The 20680-nt window shown below is 46.9% G+C and overlaps 1 protein-coding gene across 2 annotated transcripts in view; it reads right to left on the bottom strand.

The window, feature by feature from the left end:
• Positions 1-2457: 2457 nt before the first annotated feature.
• The window catches only part of LOC140469624 (cholesterol 7-desaturase nvd), a 67797-nt gene continuing 49574 nt past the window's right edge, over positions 2458-20680 (bottom strand). For both annotated transcript variants that reach the window (XM_072566307.1, XM_072566308.1), the window contains 6 exons: positions 16327-16515; positions 15855-16033; positions 14258-14383; positions 12524-12643; positions 10891-11067; positions 2458-2971 (listed from right to left, as the gene is read on the bottom strand). In XM_072566307.1, the coding sequence (XP_072422408.1) occupies positions 2810-2971; positions 10891-11067; positions 12524-12643; positions 14258-14383; positions 15855-16033; positions 16327-16515 (953 nt within the window). In that variant the 3' untranslated portion in view covers positions 2458-2809. The remainder of the gene's footprint in view (positions 2972-10890; positions 11068-12523; positions 12644-14257; positions 14384-15854; positions 16034-16326; positions 16516-20680) is intronic.

Here is a 20680-nt window from a genome sequence, read left to right as displayed (position 1 = left end):
CTCAAGGGTATACAAGCCCAGTCGCTCCAGTCTTTCAGTGTAAGGTAATCCCGCCATTCCAGGAATTGACCTTGTGAACCTACACTGCACTCCCTCAATAGCCAGAATGTCTTTCCTCAAATTTGGAGACAAGATCTGCACACAATACTCCAGGTGTGGTCTCACCAGGGCCCTGTACAGCTGCAGAAGAACCTCTTTGCTTCTATACTCAATCCCTCTTGTTATGAAGGCCAGCATGCTATTAGCTTTCTTCACTACCTGCTGTACCTGCATACTTGCCCTCATTGACTGGTGGACAAGAACACCCAGATCTCTCTGTACTGCCCCTTTACCTAACTTGATTCCATTTAGGTAGTAATCTGCCTTCCTGTTCTTGCTACCAAAGTGGATAACCAGACATTTATCCACAGTGAATAGCAAGTGAATAAAGTGAATAGCAAGGGTTTTCCCAAGGGTAGGGGAGTTGAAAACCAGACAGCATAGTTTAAGGTGAGAGAAGAAAGATTTAAAAGGGAACTGAGGGATAACGTTCTCACACCGAGGGTGGTTAATGAACTGCCAGGGGAAGTGGTAGAGGCAGATACAATTGCAACGTTTAAAAGGCATTCAGACAAGCACATAAATAGAAAGGTTTAGAGGGACAAGAGCCAAATGCAAGCACAGAAATGGGCTGTCTCCAAAGACATGATGCCATCCCAGAGAACTGGACAAAACTGACTGTGGGGAAACCTCGTTCGGGTGGACATGTTGGACCAAATGGTCTGTTTCCATACTGTGTGACTCCATGATTCGAGAGCTTGGCAATGACATAAGCAAATTACACAGAGACTGTCTGGTCTGATGGGAATTGAGCTCGTAGGGTGAGGGGACATACTGAAGGAAGAAGTATCTGGTCCCAGAATTTAGTGAAGGACAGTCCATTGTGTTTGCACTGGATCTGCGACTGAGCAACTCATTTGGTGCTATTCTCCTTTAGAGTCCAACTTTTCAAAATAAACAATCCTTTTTGAATTTTTCAAATGAACCCATCTTTACCACACTGTGAGGCAGCCACATCTAGACCCTAACCACTTACCGAGGGAAAACGTTTCTTCCCACCAAGGGAGTCAGTTGATGATTGGCCCGGAGAGGTGCCAAACTGGAGACTGAGAATACAAGAGTGCAATGCCCCAGATTTAACTGATGTACTTGGAGTGGCTCTTGGTTTATTCCCACAGTGCATTTTGTCCAGTTCTCTGGAATGGCATCATCTCCGGGAGACAGGCCCTGTCTCCTGACTGCTCCTCTTGGCCCAGGACATCCCTCCATCTTCCACACGGAGACATACAGGAACAGAAGGGCACACACACCCAATCCTCTCACTACAGGCCAGGGGCAAGGTGAGGGTGGGATTGTCAAGACTGCCAGACAACAGGGAAAACCGCAAAACAAAGCAGGATGAGGACTGGGAAGGGAAGGATTTGGGTGGAATGGGTATGGACCAGTGAGAGTGTCATGCTTTTGTGGTCTTCACTCTGAACAGTCTTTCATCTTTATTCAATTTAACAAAAGAAAAGGAGCGCGTGCTGCCCTGTCCCCAACGTGATAAAACCTCAGCAATAGCCTGGGGAGTCAAGGCTGAGGGAGGAAGGACAGAGTCAGCATTGGCACCTCCTGATTTTTAATAAGTAACAATTTTATATTATATTTATTTCAAATCTATATTCCAAACAAAATGCAACTAGACTATAAAATCACAAAAATATGTTGAGACCATTCCTCAGAGTGTTGTTGAGAGAGTTACACACATTAGCTAGGCTCAGAGTGCAGAACAGGACAATTCCATCATTAGAGAAGCACCCTGTTTATCGTGAGTGTGTATCCAATACCACAGGAGACAGTGCCAGAGATTCCCTGCCCCTCCCACCTCAACCACTCCCACATACAGGGCAAGCATTCCCGTGGAGGTAAAACTGAACATCCCCTTACCCTCCACCCCAACTGTGACCCCCACCTCCCCAGATTGTGCAGCTATGACCCTCTGTTCCTCCCTCCCACTCAGTGAATGTGACACTCTGCCCACTCCCCTGGGTACCCAGTGTGTGGACGCGGCTGGCTGAAGGACAGGATCTCACTGTCAGAATTGATTGTTCTAAACTGGGTAAGGACTCGAGTCTATCACACAGAGAGTTGCAGGAACATTCTCCGTCAATGCAGAGTAGGAGCTACACTGTACAGAGTTAACCAGAACCAGTGTTTCCATTCTTTCCCATGACTGTGGCCACACAGCCAATCCCTCCCACATACACTCGGTTGCCCTGCCCTGCCCTCTCCTCCTGGTGCTGGGGTCTGAGTAACCTGCACTCTCAGCTTGAGCCTTCACCACCAAGTGCACCCCAAATGGGAAGGAATGGCAAATGCCAGTTACCTGACACTACCACCTCCCCACTTCTGTGCTCCCCCCACCCCCCCCCCCAGGATGAGCTCACCCTGTGTCATGCACCTGAGACTCCAACCATTAAGATATATTACTGATCAGCAAAAAAAAATAAAAGTTATAATTGTATAAAATCTCTTGTGAAAACACACATAAAACTCCCTGTCCTTGAAGCCAATGAGAAGTCAAGTCTTTGGATGATTTTTACAGTTTGGAAGTTGTCTCAAACATTTGAAGCAATGAGTTGAAAAGAGGGAATTCCGAATCCATTGCTCGCCCTCTTGGAGACTGCAGCAAGTCCATTCCCAAGTCCTCTCCTCCCTCTCTCTCTCTCAGGGACAGGTTCACTGCAGGTTATTGGAGCTCGGGACTTACGGAGTCCCTGAGCAGCAGTTACCACTCAAGATCATCGTGCCGCATGGTTAAGCGGGGGCTCTTCGGACTGTAGAACTGGGCATACCAGCGGCGATGCCGAGCGATGGCAGAGTCCTCCTTCACTAGCAGCGGCTTCGAGACATACTTCTTATTGTTCCAGACCATCACATCGCGCTCAAACTGGAAGACATAAGGATGTTTGGTTCATACAGCTTGCTTCTTGGTATCATACCAGTGAAACACAGCGAGCAATACCATAACCAAGGTGACCACCCCAGCTGGTTATTTGCAGACTTGGTCATTTCCAACATGCACCTGGTCACCTTCTACAACTGTCAGCCCCTCAAAAACCCTACCCCTTTCTTCTCTCACACACAAAGTCCCAGTATCCATCACACCCTGCACTCTGAGCTATGATTTGGAGATGCCAGTGTTGGACTAGGGTGGACAGAATTAAAAGTCTCACAACACCAGGTTATAGTCCAACAGGTTTAATTGGAAATGCTTCCAATTAAACCTGTTGGTCTATAACCTGGTGTTGTGTGATTTTTAACTCTCTGAGTTCCAGTGGCTTCTGATACAACATCGGTTCCATTCTGGAATTCAGCCGAGTTCCCAGATCCCTCCCCAGCTCTGCAATCGCCTCCAGCCCTATAAACCTTCAACCTACCAGGGAACTCAGCTCTACAACTCCCTCCCTGCACACACTTCCTCAACTTCCCCTTTCAGAGGCTAGTTTAAAGCTGTCTCTTTGACCAAGTTTTGGATCATTTATCCTGACACCTCCCTACTTGAAATGTTGTTTGATAATCAGTTTTGAAAGATACCTCAAAATGTTTTATTTTGAGGTGCCATCCCAGATGCAAGTTAATGTCTTTGACATGTTGCCTGAGGGAGAACAGTTTCTTGCTGGTTCTAGTGTACTGAGAGAAAGTCAATTGTGTCAGACCTACTGCTTTCCCTCACATGGACAGACATTCCACCAGAATGGGAAAATGGCAGAACAATGGTGTGTCTAACTGCCAGATGAATAGAGCAGACAGTCCCACTGGAGTCGGGGGAAGAGGAGAGAGGACATGGTGACAGAGACTGTGACAGGTAAAGCTAAAGGGGAGTGGGAGTGGGTTCATAACCATGCCATTGTTCTGCCATTCTCACATTCCAAGCACTTAATCTGAACTATCAATGTTCTTTCTCCAACCCAGCATTCCCACCTCCCCACTATTGTGTAAATGCTGCCTCCTCCACACTGCACATCACCTCCAAAGGAAAGTAATATAACCTGATAACATTAGCTTGCTCTCTCTATATGGATGCTGCCTCACCCACAGTGATCACCAGCAGTTTCTGTTGTCAGGACAGATTCCAGCGTCGGCAGTCATTTATTCCTAAATTCTCTCACATCTCTGCCTTATATGTGCAACCCCCATTCTGATGTTAGGCACTCTGGTGCTAGATGGGACCAGTTTCCTCACCATCCCAGATCCAATCCTTCTACTCCACACTGCCCTCTTGACCTGTCCATCTTGCTTCTCATCTATCCACTCCACCCTCCCCTCTGATCTATTACCATCACCCCCCACTTGCATCTACCTATCGCCTTCCCAGCAACCTTCCAACCCCCTACCCCATGCCCCACCTGTTTATCTCTCAGCCTCTTTCTGCACCCCCACCCCCCCCACATTCCTGATGAAGGGCTTATGCCTGAAACGTTGACTTCTCCATCTCCTGATGCTGCCTGACTTGCTGTGTTCCCCCAGCCTCCAGCCTCCTGCCTGTCTACTTTGGATTCCAGCATCTGCAGTTTCTTTGTCTACAGACAAAGGGAGCTTGGCAGGGAATAAAACACTGGACACGCATTAGATTTCTGTAAGGCCTTTCACAAAATGGATACCGTTTGTGAACCAACATAATCAAGAGAATAGTGGCACATGAATCATCACCGTGGGGAAATATTCCCAGTGTGTCTCTCTCAGCTGTCTGTCTTTATTATCTCAGTAAACATTCTGGAGCTTGGAGACACAAATTCAAACAGCTTTTTTATTGACTCATGGGAAGTGGGCTCTCTGGCTGGGCCGACATTTATTGCCAGTCACTAATCACTGTTGAAAAGGTGGTGAGATACTTTCTTGAACCACTACAAAGAATAATGAAGGTGGTCCAATATGAAGCTAAGCAGGATAAGCTACAGGAGAATTCAAACATACTTAGGAATTGGTCAATAAGAGCAGGATGAAATATAATGTAGTAACAAATAATCAGGAAGGGACCCTGAGTGTTAAATGGGGTTCTGATGGACCATCTATTCACATTTGAGAACAATCACGTGGCAGTGAAAGAAACAAATTAAATTGGATGTATTAGTTGGTCAAACTGTATCAAAATAGTGAGACAGCCCAGATACTTCCCAAAATATTGATGACCTCACTTAAGTACTGTCTTGGTCCATGCAGTAGAAATAGGATACTGCAATAATTATAAGGGAAACACAGAACGACAACCAACTGGAGCAGGGAATTAGATTATGAAGAGGAATTCTGTAAATGATGGAAGGGGAGTGGGACAGAGGAAATCCTGCTCATCATACTCTGTAGTGCAACAATAATATTTTTTCGGCAGCTGTTGGAGTGGGAGGAGTGACAGCAAGGACCAGAGGGCCGACGGGAAGGTAAATTTTAAATGATATAAATGTTTACCTCATGTATAGGCCGAGCACATACTGAGCAGGCGCAGACACAGGACTGTTGGGTAAGTCAGACTTTATATTTGGTTGCTTTACCAAAAACAATACTCGGGTAGTGTCTCCCACCCATCATCCTCCTCCAACTAAAACAAAAAAGGTTCATGCTCCAATTGATACGGTGATGGTTTCTTTTTAAAGTGTTCAGTAGTCTCGTTGGGAATTTAGAATAGTGGGAATGCAGGTTAGGGCAGTTGAATGTTCCTCCTGCAGAATGTGGGAGGTAAGGGTCACCACTAGTGTCCCTGCTGACTGCATCTGTGGGAAGTGCATCCAACTCCAGCTCCAAAACCGTGTTAGGGAACTGGAGCTGGCGCTAGATGAACTTCGGATCATTCAGGAGGCTGAGGGGGTTATTGAGAGCAGTTACAGGGACATAGTCATATCTCAGGTACAAGAAAATGGCAGATGGGTTACCATCAGGGGACGGGAAAGGGAACAGGCAGACAGTGCAGGGACCCCTGTGGCCGTCCCCCTCAATAACAAGTATACCGTTTTGGATACTGTTGGGGGGGATGACTTAATGGGGTACAGCTCTCTGGCACAGGGTCTGTCCCTGTTGCTCAGAAGGGAAGGGGGAAGAAGAGCAGAACATTAGTCATTGGGGAGTCCATAGTTAGAGGGTCAGACAGAAGGTTCTGTGGGAACAAGACAGACTCACGGTTGGTGTGTTGCCTCCCAGATGCCCAGGTTCATGATGTCTCTGATCGTGTTTTCGGGATCCTTGAGGGGGAGGGGAAGCAGCCCCGTGGTCTACATGGGCACCAACGACATAGGTAGGAAGAAAGGTGGGGATCTAAGGCAGAAATTCAGGGAGCTGGGATGGAAGCTGAGAGCTAGAACAAACAGAATTGTTATCTCTGGATTGTTGCCTGTGCCACGTGCTGATGAGGTGGGGAACAGAGAGAGCGCGGAGCTGAACACGTGGCTACAGGGATGGTGCAAGAGGCAGGGTTTTGGATTCCTGGGTAATTGGAGCTCTTTCTGGGGAAGGTGTGACCCCTACAAACAGGATGGTCTTCACCTGAACCAAAGGGGTAATGGTTGCTAATGGTCTTCGGGAAGGTTTAGACTAATTCAGCAGGGGGATGGGAATGAAATTGGAGTTTGAGCATCTGAGAGGGTGAGAGTAGAGAAGTCAGAACAAAGATTTCAACTTGCAGCATGGGTTGGTACCTGGGATTTCAATGTTGTGGTCATTTCAGAGACATGCCTGGAGAAGGGACAGGAATGGTTGTTGCAGATTCCGGGATTCAGATGTTTCAGTAAGAACAGAGAAAATGGCAAAAGAGGGGGTGGTGTGGCATTGTAAGTTAAGGACAGTATTACAAGTGCAGGAAGGACGTTTGAGGACTCATCCACTGAGATAGTTTGGGCTGAGGTTAGAAACAGGAAAGGAGTGGTCACCCTGTTGGGAGTTTTCTATAGACCTCCGAATAGTTCCAGGAATGTAGAGGAAAGGATAGCGAAGATGATTCTCAATAGGAGCGAGAGTAACAAGGTAGTTGTTATGGGGGCCTGTAACTTTCCAAATATTGACTGGGAACTGGGAGTTAGGCGAGACAGGCCACCAACTTGCGGAACATTTCAGAGAACACCTCTGGGATACCTGGACCAACCAACCCAACCACCCCGTGGCTCAACACTTCAACTCCCCCTCCCACTCCACCAAGGACATGCAGGTCCTTGGACTCCTCCATCACCAGACCATAGCAACACGACGGTTGGAGGAAGAGCGCCTCATCTTCCGCCTAGGAACCCTCTAACTACAAGGGATGAACTCAGATTTCTCCAGTTTCCTCATTTCCCCTCCCCCCACCTTGTCTCAGTCAAATCCCTCGAACTCAGCACCGCCTTCCTAACCTGCAATCTTCTTCCTGACCTCTCCGCCCCCACCCCACTCCGGCCTATCACCCTCACCTTAACCTCCTTCCACCTATCGCATTCCCAACGCCCCTCCCCCAGTCCCTCCTCCCTACCTTTTATCTTAGCCTGCTGGACACACTTTCCTCATTCCTGAAGAAGGGCTTATGCCCGAAACGTCGATTCTCCTGCTCCTTGGATGCTGCCTGTCCTGCTGCGCTTTTCCAGCAACACATTTTCAGCTCTGATCTCCAGCATCTGCAGTCCTCACTTTCTCCTGGGAACACTATAGTTCAAGTACTTTAGATGGGTCAGTTTTTGTCCTGAGTGTGCAGGAGGGCTTCCTGACACAGTATGTAGACAGGCCAGCAAGGGGCGAAGCCACATTAGAGTTGGTACTGTGTAATGAGCCCTGCCAGGTGTTAGACTTGGAAGTAGGTGAGCACTTTAGTGGTAGTGACCACAATTTGGTTATGTTTACTTCAGCAATGGAAAAGGATAGATATATATCGCAGGACAAGAGTTATAGCTGGGGGAAAGGCAAGTAGGCAAGATTTAGGATGCACAGGATAGGGAAGGAAACTGCAGGGGATGGGCACAATTGAAATATGGAGCTTGTTTAAGGAACAGCTACTGCAGGCCCTTAATAAGTACGTACCTGTCAGGCTGGGAGGAAGTTGTCAAGTGCGGGAGCTGTGGTTTACAAAGGAAGTGGAATCGCTTGTCAAGAGGAAGAAGGAGGCTTATGTTAGAATGAGATGTGATGGCTCAGTTAGAGCACTTGAGAGTTATAGGTTAGCCAGGAAAGACCGAAAGAGAGAGCTAAGGAGAGACAGGGGGGAACATGAGAAGTTTTTGGCAGACAGGATCAAGGAAAACCATAAAGCTTTCTATAGGTATATCAGGAATAAAAGAATGACTAGAGAAAGATTAGGGCCAGTCAAGGATAGTAGCGGGAAGTTGTGCGTGGAGTTAGAGGAGATTGGGGAAGCACTAAATGAATATTTTTCATCAGTATTCACATGAGAAAAAGACAATATGGTTGAGGAGAATACTGAGATACAGACTACTAGACTAGATGGGATTGAGGTGTATAAGGAGGTGTTAGCAATTCTGGAAAGTATAAAAATAGATAAGTTCCCTGGGCCGGATGGGATTTATCCTAGGATTCTCTGGGAAACCAGGGAGGAGATTGTTGAGCCTTTGGCTTTGATCTTTATGTCATCGTTGTCGACAGGAATAGTGCCAGAAGACTGGAGGATAGCAAATGTTGTCCCTTGTTAAGGAAGGGGAGTAGAGACAACCCTGGTAATTATAGACCAGAGAATCTATCTTCAGTTGTGGGTTAAGTATTGGAAAGGGTTGTAAGAGATAGGATTTATAATCATCAAGAAAGGAATAAGTTGATTCAGGACAGTCAACGCGGTTTTGTAAAGGGTAGGTCATGCCTCACAAACCTTATTGAGTTCTTTGAGAAGGAGACCAAACAGGTGGATGAGGGTAAAGCGGTTGATGTGGTGTATATGGATTTCAGTAAGGTGTTTGATAAGGTTCCCCACGGTAGGCTATTGCAGAAAATACGGAGGTATGGGATTGAGGGGGATTTAGCGGTTTGGATCACAAACTGCCAATTGAAAGAAGACAGAGGGTGGTGGTTGATGGGAAATGTTCATCCTGGAGTTCAGTTACTAGTGGTGTACTGCAAGGATCTGTTTTGGGGCGTGGAAGGATGTTATAGGTTACAGATGGACATAGATAAGCTGTTGAGCTGGGCTGAGAGGTGGCAAATGGAGTTTAATATGAAAAAGTGTGAGGTGATTCACTTTGGAAGGAGGAACAGGAATGCAGAGTACTGGGCTAATGGTGAGATTCTTGGTAGTGTAGCTGAGCAGAGAGATCCCGGTGACCAGGTACATAGGTCCTTGAAAGTTGATCAGGTTGTTAAGAAGGCGTACGGTGTGTTAGCTTTTATTGGTAGAGGGATTGAGTTTCACAACCATGAGGTCATGCTGCAGCTGTACAAAACTCTGGTGCAGCCGCACTTGGAGTATGGTGTACAGTTCTGGTCACCACATTATAGGAAGGATGTGGAAGCTTTGTTCAGAGGAGATTCACTGGAATGTTGCCTGGTATGGAGGGGAAGTCTTACAAGGAAAGGCTGAGGGAACTGAGGCTGTTTTTGTGAGAGTGAAGAAGGTTGAGAGGTGACTTAATAGAGACCTATAAGATAATCAGAGGGTTAGATAGGGTGGACAGGGAGAGCCTTTTACCAAGTATGGGGATGGCGAGCACGAGGGGACATAGCTTTAAATTGAGGAGTGATAGATATAGGACAGATGGCAGAGGTAGTTTCTTTACTCAGAGAGTAGCAGGGGTGTGGAACGCACTGCCTGCAACAGTAGTAGACTCGCCAACTTTAGGGCATTTAAATGGTCATTGGATCAACATATGGATTAAAATGGAATGGTGCAGGTTAGATGGGTTTCAGATAGTTCCACAGGTCAGCGCAACATTGAGGGCTGAAGGGCCTCTACTGCGCTGTAATGTTCAATGTTCTAATGTTTAAAACGTTATTCATCTCGGGCTGAACTCATCCAGCCTCCTTCACTGGGAGCTTCTCAACACCCCCTTAACCACTCACCGTTCACCCAGCCCTCTCTATCCCTACCAGCCCACTTCCCCACCTGTTGCCCTCCTGTGACTGCCCCCAGTTTCACCCAGCCCCTTCCCTAGTCACTGGTCAGGACTTTAAGCTCTGTAAGAGTTGGGACATCATGGTTGAGATTGTACAAGGCGTTGGTGATAATTTTTCTGGAGTACTGTGTCCAGTTCTGGTCCCCCTGTTGTAGGAAGGATAATTATTTAGCTGGAGAGAGTTCAGAAAACATTTACCAGGATGCTGCCAGGAATGAGAGTTTGTGTTATATGGAGAAGGTGGATAGGTTGGGACATTTTTCACTGGAGCATCGGAGGTTGAGAGGTAATCTAATCGAGGTTTATAAAGGGGCATAGATAAGGTGAATGGCAGGTGTCTTTTCCCTAGAGTGGGGGATTTCAAGACTAGGGAGCATATTTTTAAGGTGAGAGAAGAAAGATTTTTACAAGACATGAGGGGCGACCTTTCTTTTTCCACAGAAAGGGGTTTGTGTGTGGAATGAACTTGCAGAGGAAGTGGTAGATATGGCTGCAGTGACAACATTTAAAAGTCATTTGGATAGGTACATGAGGACAGGTTGAGAGAGAGAGAGAGACATGGGCCAAGTGTAGGCAGGTGGGACCAGATTAATTTGGGAACATAGTCGGCTTGGACTGGTCAGACTGAAGGGTCTGTTTCCGTGCTGTACTCAAGTCTTGGATGAACCTGTATCCTGTTGGGTCCACGCCTTAAAGCGTCCTTGTCATCAATATTCCTTTAACTGTTCCCCCTGCCCAGTCATCTCCTTCCCACACACTCTGGCCAAGTGGGGAGTGACAGTTGCTGTGTACTAACACTCACCTGAACACACTCAGCCTTCAGGATGAACTTGGGGACGATGGGGGGAATGTTGGCCTGGTAGTAGATGCGGTGACTCACTCTCTGCAGCAGAGGCTCCACCGGCGTCACACAATGCAGGATGACTCCACGGCCCAGGGACGAGTGATTGAACAACATGTAGACAATGCCAGGGCCCACCTTCAGCAAGACAGAGGCAGGGTGTGAACAGGGAACCAGGAATACAACCAAACTCCAGGAGTGACAGAGACAAACAGGGTCGGGTGGGGACGGTTCAGGAAGGATCCTGAATATCACAGATTGTTGGAAAGCTGAAATAAAAATAGACATTGCTGGAGAAACTCAGCAGGTCCAGCAGCATCTGTGGAGAGAGGAACAGAGTTAATGTGATCTTCCACTAGGACCAGTGAATGTCCGCTCTGACAGAAAGGTCAGAGACCCGACACATTCACTCAGGATTTCTCTCCACAGACCTACACGGTTTTTCAGATTTTCAGCATCTGCCATTTTTTTTTTGATTTTTAACCAAATTTGGCAACTTTCTCAGAGACAAAGACCTGATTCACGTGGGGAGCAGCGTTCCAGCTTTTCTCCCGACTCCTATGGGTGAGGGGGAGAAGGAACACCATGTTTTATCCACAAGTCATTGAATATGCATGCAAGAGGATTTTAAGAAAGTTGCATTGATATAGCGCCTTTCATCATCTCTCAAACTTCCCACTACTTTCCAACCAAGCAGGTTAGTTTCAGGGGAGTCACAGATGCTGTATGGGAAATCTGGCAGCCAATCTGTGCCCACAAACACCACGAGGGACTGACCAGCCAATCTGTTTCGAGGTGCTGTTTGGGGAACGCATCTTGGTCAGGATACTGTTTGTCAGTATAGGGCTTCAGGAGGACCTTTCATATCGGCTTGGGCGGCCCTAGTGGGCTGTGTTTAATGATCTCTTTGAACGATGACATCTGCAGCATTGCTGCAATCTCTCAGTTCCACATGAGAGTGCCAGGCTAGATATCATACCCACAGGCTGAGGGTATTTACTGCCTGCTTGCAACTTCCCAGAAGGCAGTTAAGGGTCAAATCACATTGCTGTTGGTCAGGAGTCACATGTAGGCCAGACCAGGTAAGAACAGTAGTCACCTCCCTGGAGAACATCAATGAACCAGATGGATTTTTCGTGACAATTGTTGGTGGGTTCATGGTTATCATTAGACTCTTAATTACAGATTTCATTAAATTCAAATGCCATCTTCTATCGTAGCAAGATGGGAACCCTGGTCCCCACAACATTGGCTTGGTCCATAGTCCAGAGATAATCCCAATAGGTCATCACCTTCCCGGAGAGTCCCTGGAGGGTGATTTGAACCCAAGAGCTTCTGAATTGAGGCTGAGAGCATAAATCACAGGTTGGGAAATATGAGCTCATCAGAACACCATGATACAGGGAGGGGAGGGGAAGAGCGCATTTCCTGCTCATTGAATGGTATCGCGCGAGGAATGGGAATGTGGCAGAGTGAGGGAACGCGGTACACGGGGGTTGGGAATGCTGCTGTGTTTATCTGAGAGAGCTCAGCTCAAGTTATATCCAGTGAGGGGGCTTTGTGGATTCACAGTAATTCCCATGCCAGTGCCTACCTGCCTGGCAACTACATGGACATCCAGGAGAGAGCAGTGCCACCCGAGGATGTACAGGGAATGGTAGACCAACATCCGCGAGCAGTGTTTAGTCGGCTCAGGTTCTGGGTGCCATTCCACCTGAAGAAAAACAGTAGCAGCCTTAGGATAGCTCATCACCTCCCTCCTTATGAACAATCCCCAGAACCTCACAGAGACAGAACTTGGACATCCACCCTCTTCAGGCCATTCAGCCCTTTGCTTACTGACTCTCTGCAGGGGTTTCTGAAACAGTTGCAGCCTCTCCTTTTGCCCCAGATCCTGCACGATTCTCCATTCCAGTTTATATCAACACCTCCTTGAAAAATCTTCCACCTCTTGCACCAACCATTCAGGCGGAACATTCTAGATCAGTACACCAGTTCACAGCACCACACCCATCCCCACCACAAGCTTCCAATGTTTTTGTGCTACTGAAGACAGACCGGTCTCCTTGCATTCCTGACCTGGAATCGGAAACAATTACTCCCTCTGTTTAGGATTGCAAACATCTCTGATCTCTCCTCAACCTCCCATGCTTTAAGGAGGAGGTTTTTTTTCATAATTGATACTCTCCCCCTGAAACTATTCGTGACATCCTAAACTCCAGCTGAGAGTCAGCCACTGCTCTATAAGTGTTTAACATTACCGTGAGGGGAAAGCCCTCAATCCTTCCACCCATTCATAAAACTCGATGATTTGAAGGTACTGGATTTGGACTGGGGTGTACAAAGTTATGGAACAGAGCTCCAAAAGGTAGTGTTTCTAAATAAACCTGATGGACTATGACCTGGTGTTGTGTGACTTTTAGCTTGAGACAGCTGATCATTTCCTTCATTTAAATTTACAAAACATTTAACCCTAAACACCACAGAACTGTATATCAGCCTCATCTCAAAATCTAACACACACCAATGGTCACTGTGGGATCATAAGAAGGATCGCCCAAAACTGGTTCACACTCCCAGGGCTGTCTAAGGCATTAAGGGGTCCTTTTCTAAGGAAGTAATTAATAATTCCTCTAATGCATTGGATTAGTTGCCTGCTACAGATTGGATATGACCAATCTGATGTTTTGATGGTTATGCCTCACCTTCCCTCCCAGACAGTCGACTCTTTCTGGTGATTTACTGGGGACACACTCCTGTCACAATACTTGCGACTGTGAGGAGAACACAGATATCAAACACAAATCCTCAACCAATTCTGTCTTCATGATGTCTATTTTAAGAAAGACAGAAGAGGGATGTAAAGGGATATGGACATACACGACCCAAACCAAAGAGGATGATTCTCTCTTCTGTCAGCGGTCTCCTTCTTTGCTGTCTCTGGCCGGTGAGCCATCAGGTATAGAGACAGTGTGTGACCCAACAGTGAGACACACACACACACACACACACACACACAGACACACACACACACACATACACACACACACATACACACACACTCTACACTGCATGGCCTCTCAGTTGTCCAGCTCAAACATTGAGTTACCTGCAAGGTCCCAGAGCTTGGCTCTGACAAATTCGGGGAAATGTAGCGGGGAGCAAATACAGAACAAAAGGGTCAACTCGATAATCCTTCTCCTGCTTCCCCGGGAGAATTCCCAATCAGAGCCACAGTATCCAGCAGCCAGGAATCTTTATTACTGAGAATTAGCCAGATCCCAAATGAAACATGGTGCCCGAGGAGCAGGGAGCCGGTTCTCCTTACCTTCCAGTCATGTTGTGCAAAGCCCCAGAGCCTGGCCCTGGTGTAGCGTAGATCAGATCCACTCAGCATGTTGGGGGTGTGCAGGTGGGACAGGTGAGCAATGTCAGCAGCATTCTCTGGGATCTCCTGTCACAGAAACAAAGCCCATCAAACACACACAAACACACACACACATCCCTCCGAATCTATCGGCAGAGCAGAGTCAGCTAGTCCCGGGAACTGCAGGTCACTTAGACCTCAGCTCCTTAAACATCCAGCACATCACACAAACTGATTAAAACCCAGCAACCCAGGCAGAGGGAGCTCAGGAAAAGAACGCGCTGAGGTTCAGCAACATAAGAGGAGGGTGGTGGTAATGTCACTGGAGTTAGTCAGCCAGAGGACAAGGGCTAATGCCCTTGGGACAGAGGTTCAAATCCTGTTACAGCCATTGGTGGAGTTTAAATTCAATGAACAAAATCTGGAAACGGTTTTGTGGTTTAAAAACGTGCCTGGTTCAATCTCCAATCCTTACTTGGCCAGACCTCCACACATTTCTCTTAACTCTGACAACCAGCCACCAAGTCCAAGGGCACTCACATATGGGCAATAAATGCTGCCTTGCCAGCTGTGCCCACATCCTACATGCAATAAGTGAAAAAGAGAATGCTTTGCCAGAAGGGAGTGCTTGAGACACAGGTACCGGAAATTCAAATAGGCGACTGCGAGTGGAGCAGGACAGTAGCAAAGAGTTGACAAGGATTCAAAGGTTCTAATGAGCCACTGTACTCTAAATGGCTACAGCACAGACAGACTGAAGCAAATGGCACTCAGACCCTGTGACCATTGCTCGTGGTCTTTCTGGAAATAATGGAAAAAGGAGCTGGAGGAGGCAAATTCTCAGCCTGATTTACATCGAGTCCTGTGCTATTGGGTTACTGTAGGTGAAAGAACTTTCCAGAAACAATAACATAAAAGCAAAAGGATTGCAGAAGCTGAAACAATGACAAAAGTGCTGGAGAAACTTAGCAGGTTTGATAGCATCTGTGAGGAAAGAAACTGAGTTAACATTTTAAGTCCAGCGAGCCTTCCTCAGAACAGTTCGGGATTACTCAGTCTGAGAGTTTGATGCTGGAAAAGCGCAGCAGGTCAGGCAGCATCCAAGGAGCAGGAGAATCAACGTTTCAGGCAAAAGCCCGTCATCAGGATAAGCTGCCTGACCTGCTGTGCTTTTCCAGCACCACACTCTCAACTCTGATCTCCAGCATCTGCAGTGCTCGGTTTCTCCTGGGATTACTAAGAGTCACACCAGACTTGAAGCTGCTCCTGTTTCCACAGAGACTGCCAGACCTACTGAGTTTCTCCAGCACTTTCTGATATTGTTTCTCAACACAGGGGTGTTTGTTGATTCTGCTCTGATGAAGAGTCATCCAGACTTGAAATGCGAGCTTGCTCTCTCTTCAAGGACGCTGGCTGACCCGCAGATTTCCAGCAGGTTTGGTTTTCATTGTTGTTGGTCAAATAAGCTCCAACCTCTTTCCTATCTTGCCCTGGGCTCCCACAGGACCTGGGGTCAGATACAAACACCTTGCCTCGCTCTCTCTGTCTCTGGGCCCACCTGGATGTGACAGTTGATGTAATGCTCAGTCCTCCCACGGTACACCCACTCTCCAGACTGGATCTCCTCCTGTTCAGGAACACTCCAGTTTGGGTCGATACCGTCACAGTGAAACCACACAAACACCGCACAGTTCAGCTCGCAGGACGGCCAGGTCTTAATCTTCGCAAAGTCTGGCACTGCAGGAGGAGACGACACACATACACACACGGGTCAGACCACTTCCGTCGCTGTTGTTAACTCTACAGGCTCCCTCTCACCCCAAGATGTGCCCCATCCTGAGCTCCACAGTGCTCAGACACAACCCCACCCTCGCTCTCCCCACTCGGCCTCGTGTTTCGGGATGACACTGGGTGAAGCCTCATTACTCCCACGTGATTATTCCCACCAGGTTAGAGTGGTCATCCTAAACTGATCCCCACCATCACCATCATCCTTGACCCTGAGCCCCGTGCCCCCTTATGGCCCATACCTTTCTCTGCATACGGAATCTTTACGCACTTGCCATCCTCACCACGGAACTGCCAGCCGTGGAATGGGCACTCGATGCAGTTGCCAATCACTTGCCCGCCCACAGCCAGGTTAGCGCCCAGGTGAGGGCAATAGGCATCCACGACATAGGCCTGTCCATCCTGCCCACGATACACTGCAACCTGTTCCCCTGCCAAAGGACAATCAGACATTAATAACAAGCAACGCCAACATGGCCCAGAGAGCACCCCCTTTCTCCCCACGGGCTGCAGCCCAGAGAGCTTCGGGCGCAGAGACAACTCCAAACCACTGAGCCAGGGCATCAGGCGGCCAGAGTGTCTGCCCCTCCCTCACACCCCACCCCTCCCGGGTGGGTGACCCACCACTCCAGACCCACAACATCTCCAGTTACCAAACAGACCACATTCTGTGTGAAGCCACACCACTGAACAACATTAGATACAAGGCTGGCCACATGGAATAGACACACCTACAACGGAGGAGGTCACATGGGTTTCCTCAGTGCAGGTTTCGGAAATTTCACTACATGAACAAACATAGGTGCAAGTGGCACGGCTAATCAATAAATCGGTCTCTAACCCTGTGCAGTCCCTGTCCTGGGAGTGTTTGATGAGGGGACAGTGTAGAGGGAGCTTTACTCTGTATCTAACCTTGTGCTAACCCTCTCCTGGGAGTGGTTGATGGGGGACAGTGTAGAGGGAGCTTTACTCTGTATCTAACCTCGTGCTGTCCCTCTCCTCGGAGTGTATGATGGGCACAAATCCTGTCTCTTTTATTATACCCTTGCACCTTCCATGCCCCAAGTAACCCTTCGTTCTCTCACTATCCACTAAGTACAGAACCAATAAGTAGTAATCAAGTCTGGGAAGTTTGGAATTGTTCCTGATCCTGACAAAAGCCTCTACCTTAGGGGGAAAAAACTGTTCATTTAAAATGGCACAGAAGTATCTATCAATCAATTGCAAGTCATTCGGAGTATTAGTGAATAAAGTTTTAAACCTCTCGTGTAGAGGGAACTTTACTCGGTATCTAACCCTGTGTTATCCCTGTCCTGGGAGTGTCTGATGGGGACAGAGGGGGATTTTGAATTTCAGCAGCTTCTCAACTTCATGGGGGCTCCCTTTCATCAGATCTACTTTCTCAGGACATGTTGTTTCTGCAGCTCCTCCCTCTCACTCTCACTAATGTCTTAACAGATGTAGCAACAAAAGCAGAGTCTAAACAGATGGCCAGACATCTGGCTGTGCTCCATGAATAGTTAATGGACTCAGCTCAACTCAGCAGGGGTTGTTTACACAGCTTGAAGTGGAAAGCTAACTTACATTGAGAGGTTGCTTTGATGTTTATTCTTTCTTTGAGGTGGTTTCTCAGTGGTTGATTGTTTATCTACAACAAGAGGTTTAAAACTTTATTCACTAATACTACGAATGACTTGCAATTGATTGATAGATACTTCTGTGCCATTTTAAATGAACAGTTTTTTCCCCCTAAGGTAGAGGCTTTTGTCAGGATCAGGAACAATTCCAAGACTTCCCAGACTTGATTACTACTTATTGGTTCTGTACTTAGTGGATAGTGAGAGAACGAAGGGTTACTTGGGGCATGGAAGGTGCAAGGGTATAATAAAAGAGACAGGATTTGGGAGGGTCATGGAGAAGATATAGGATATATCAGAAGCACATGAAGGGTCTCAGTGAGTGGAGAAAGGTGACAGTTGATGTCCTAAGCGTCACATACAGATATCCCAGTGAACCCAAAGGTGGTCTTCCACCTAGCCTGATTTCCCATCTGCAACTTGGGCTGTAGGCTTCCTTGGGTCACAGCAGCCCCGAGACCTGACCATCCACCATCACGGAAACAAACGTCCTGTGGGTGTGAGAGGATACCTCCTGGTCAAGATCATAACAATGCATGGTTTGCGACAGGAGGAGGCAAATCCAGTCCAAAATATTTGTTTGATATTGCTGCCATTTCCTTATTCCACACTGGAATTTCATCCATCCCTTCCTCTGGTGGACCCATATTTATTTTATCTAAGCTCTTCCTATTTATATGCTTTCAAAAGACTGTTTTTATGTTTCTTGCTACTTGACTCTCACAATTTACTTTCTCTCTTCTCAACAACGTCCTTGTCATCTTCTGCCAAATTCCCAATCCTCAGGCATTCAATTCTTCCTGGCAATTTTTTTGAGCATCTTCTGTTCACCATTCCCTGTTCGTTTACTGCTGCTGTACCATTTTTTATTGAGTTTTTTAATACCTTAAAGGAATGCATGCTCGTTGAAAATCATATGTTAATTCTTTAAATGCTAACCATTGTTGTTGTGGTTCTGTTCGCCGAGCTGGGAATTTGTCTTGCAAACGTTTCGTCCCCTGTCTAGGTGACATCCTCACTGCTTGGGAGCCTCCTGTGAAGCACTTCTGTGCTGTTTCCTCCGGCATTTATAGTGGCCTGTCCCTGCCACTTCCGGTTGTCAGTTCGAGCTGTCCGCTGTAGTGGCCGGTATATTGGGTCCAGGTCGATGTGTTTGTTGATAGATTCTGTGGATGAGTGCCATGCCTCTAGGAATTCCCTGGCTGTTCTCTGTTTGGCTTGTCCTATAATGGTAGTGTTGTCCCAGTCGAACTCATGTTGCTTGTCGTCTGTGTGTGTGGCTACTAAGGATAGCTGGTCGTGTCATTTCTTGGCTAGTTGGTGTTCATGGATACGGATCGTTAACTGTCTTCCTGTTTGTCTGATGTAGTGTTTTCTGCAGTCCTTGCATGGGATTTTGTACACTACATTGGTTTTGCTCATGTTGGGTATCGGGTCCTTTGTTCTGGCCACTATAAATGCCGGAAGAAACAGCACAGAAGCGCTTCACAGGAGGCTCCCAAGCACTATGGATGTCACCTAGACAGGGGACGAAACGTTTGCAAGACAAATTCCCAGCTCGGCGAACAGAACCACAACAACGAGCACCCGAGCTACAAATCTTCTCCCAAACTTTGAGCTAACCATTGTGTATCTACCATCACATCTCTCAATGTGGTTTCCCAAACAACCATAACTAACTCACCATCGTTCTCATACAATTTGCTTTGGTCCAATTAAGATTCTAGTTTCATACTTTAACTAAATCACTTTCAAATTAAATGTACAATTTTATTCAACACCAGGTTATTGTCTGAGAGGTTTATTTGGAAGCACTAGCTTTCGGAGCGCTGCTGCTTCATCAGGTGGATGTGAGTGGGTGTCCTGATGAAGGAACAGCGCTCCGAAAGCTAGTGCTTCCAAATCAACCTCTCGGACTATAACCTGGTGTTGTGTGATTTTTAACTTTGTCCACCCCAGTCCAACACCGATTCCCCCAGGCCATGTACAATTTTATCACATTAAAATTACCAAGTTATTTATCAAACTATTTCTTATTGCACAACTCTGGATCTAAACTATGCTGATTCCTAGTTGGTTACTGATCTAGCAAACTATTAGACTTATTCCACTCACACAGCTGCCTCACCATCACCGCAGATTTTGTATAGAAAGTCAAGATGAAGATGCCAACATAAGAATTAGCAGAAAAAAGGCCATTTGGCACATTGCAAGGTGCAGCGTAATTCAACAAGATCATAGCTAATCAGTTTGCTCCACATTCCTACCTGCCCCTGATAACCTTTCACCTGCTTGCTTCTGAAGAATCTCTGCCTTAAAAATATTCATGGACTCTGCATCCACTGACTTTTGAGGAAGACCGTTCCAAAGACTCATGATCTTCAGAGAAAAACAAAATTGCCCCCGTATTAAATGGGTGACCTTTAATTTTTAAAACAGTGACTAGAGTTCGAGATTCTCCCACGAGAGGAAACATTCTCTCCACAGCAACGCTGTCAGGTTCTCTCAGGAGCTTATATACTTCAATCAAGTCACCTCTTACCCTTTTCAACTCCAGCAGATAGAAATCTAGACTGTCTAAACTAACCTTATAAGACATGCTCCAATTCATTTCCACCCGATGATTGTTATATTCCTTTTCCCAAATGTCGCTCCAATTCCCTGACTTACATTCAACATTTAAAAAGTACTGCTAGTGAGGCTTTTGCCCCTTGCTGTTAGTTTCACCCAAATTAATTGTTCTTCTCGATTGTGAGCACAGATCTCTCTCTTCCTAGTGTCAGGCATCCTCCTTTCCCATTTCGTTTCTAACATCTAAAATCCAGGATCCTGGAATTGTTAATTCCCAACACTGGTCACTTTGTCATCCCAACAAGTGACACCAGAGGGAGCTCTGACCCAGGATTGAAGCAGCAGCTCAGTAAACGTGTTTAGGCAAAGCAAGATGTTTCATCAGGGA

The sequence above is a fragment of the Chiloscyllium punctatum genome, chromosome 49 (genome assembly GCF_047496795.1).
Source record: "Chiloscyllium punctatum isolate Juve2018m chromosome 49, sChiPun1.3, whole genome shotgun sequence".
In the NCBI taxonomy this organism is placed as follows: domain Eukaryota; kingdom Metazoa; phylum Chordata; class Chondrichthyes; order Orectolobiformes; family Hemiscylliidae; genus Chiloscyllium; species Chiloscyllium punctatum.
The sequence above is the reverse complement of the archived record's forward strand: the minus strand, read 5'-3'. Positions and strand labels throughout refer to the sequence as shown.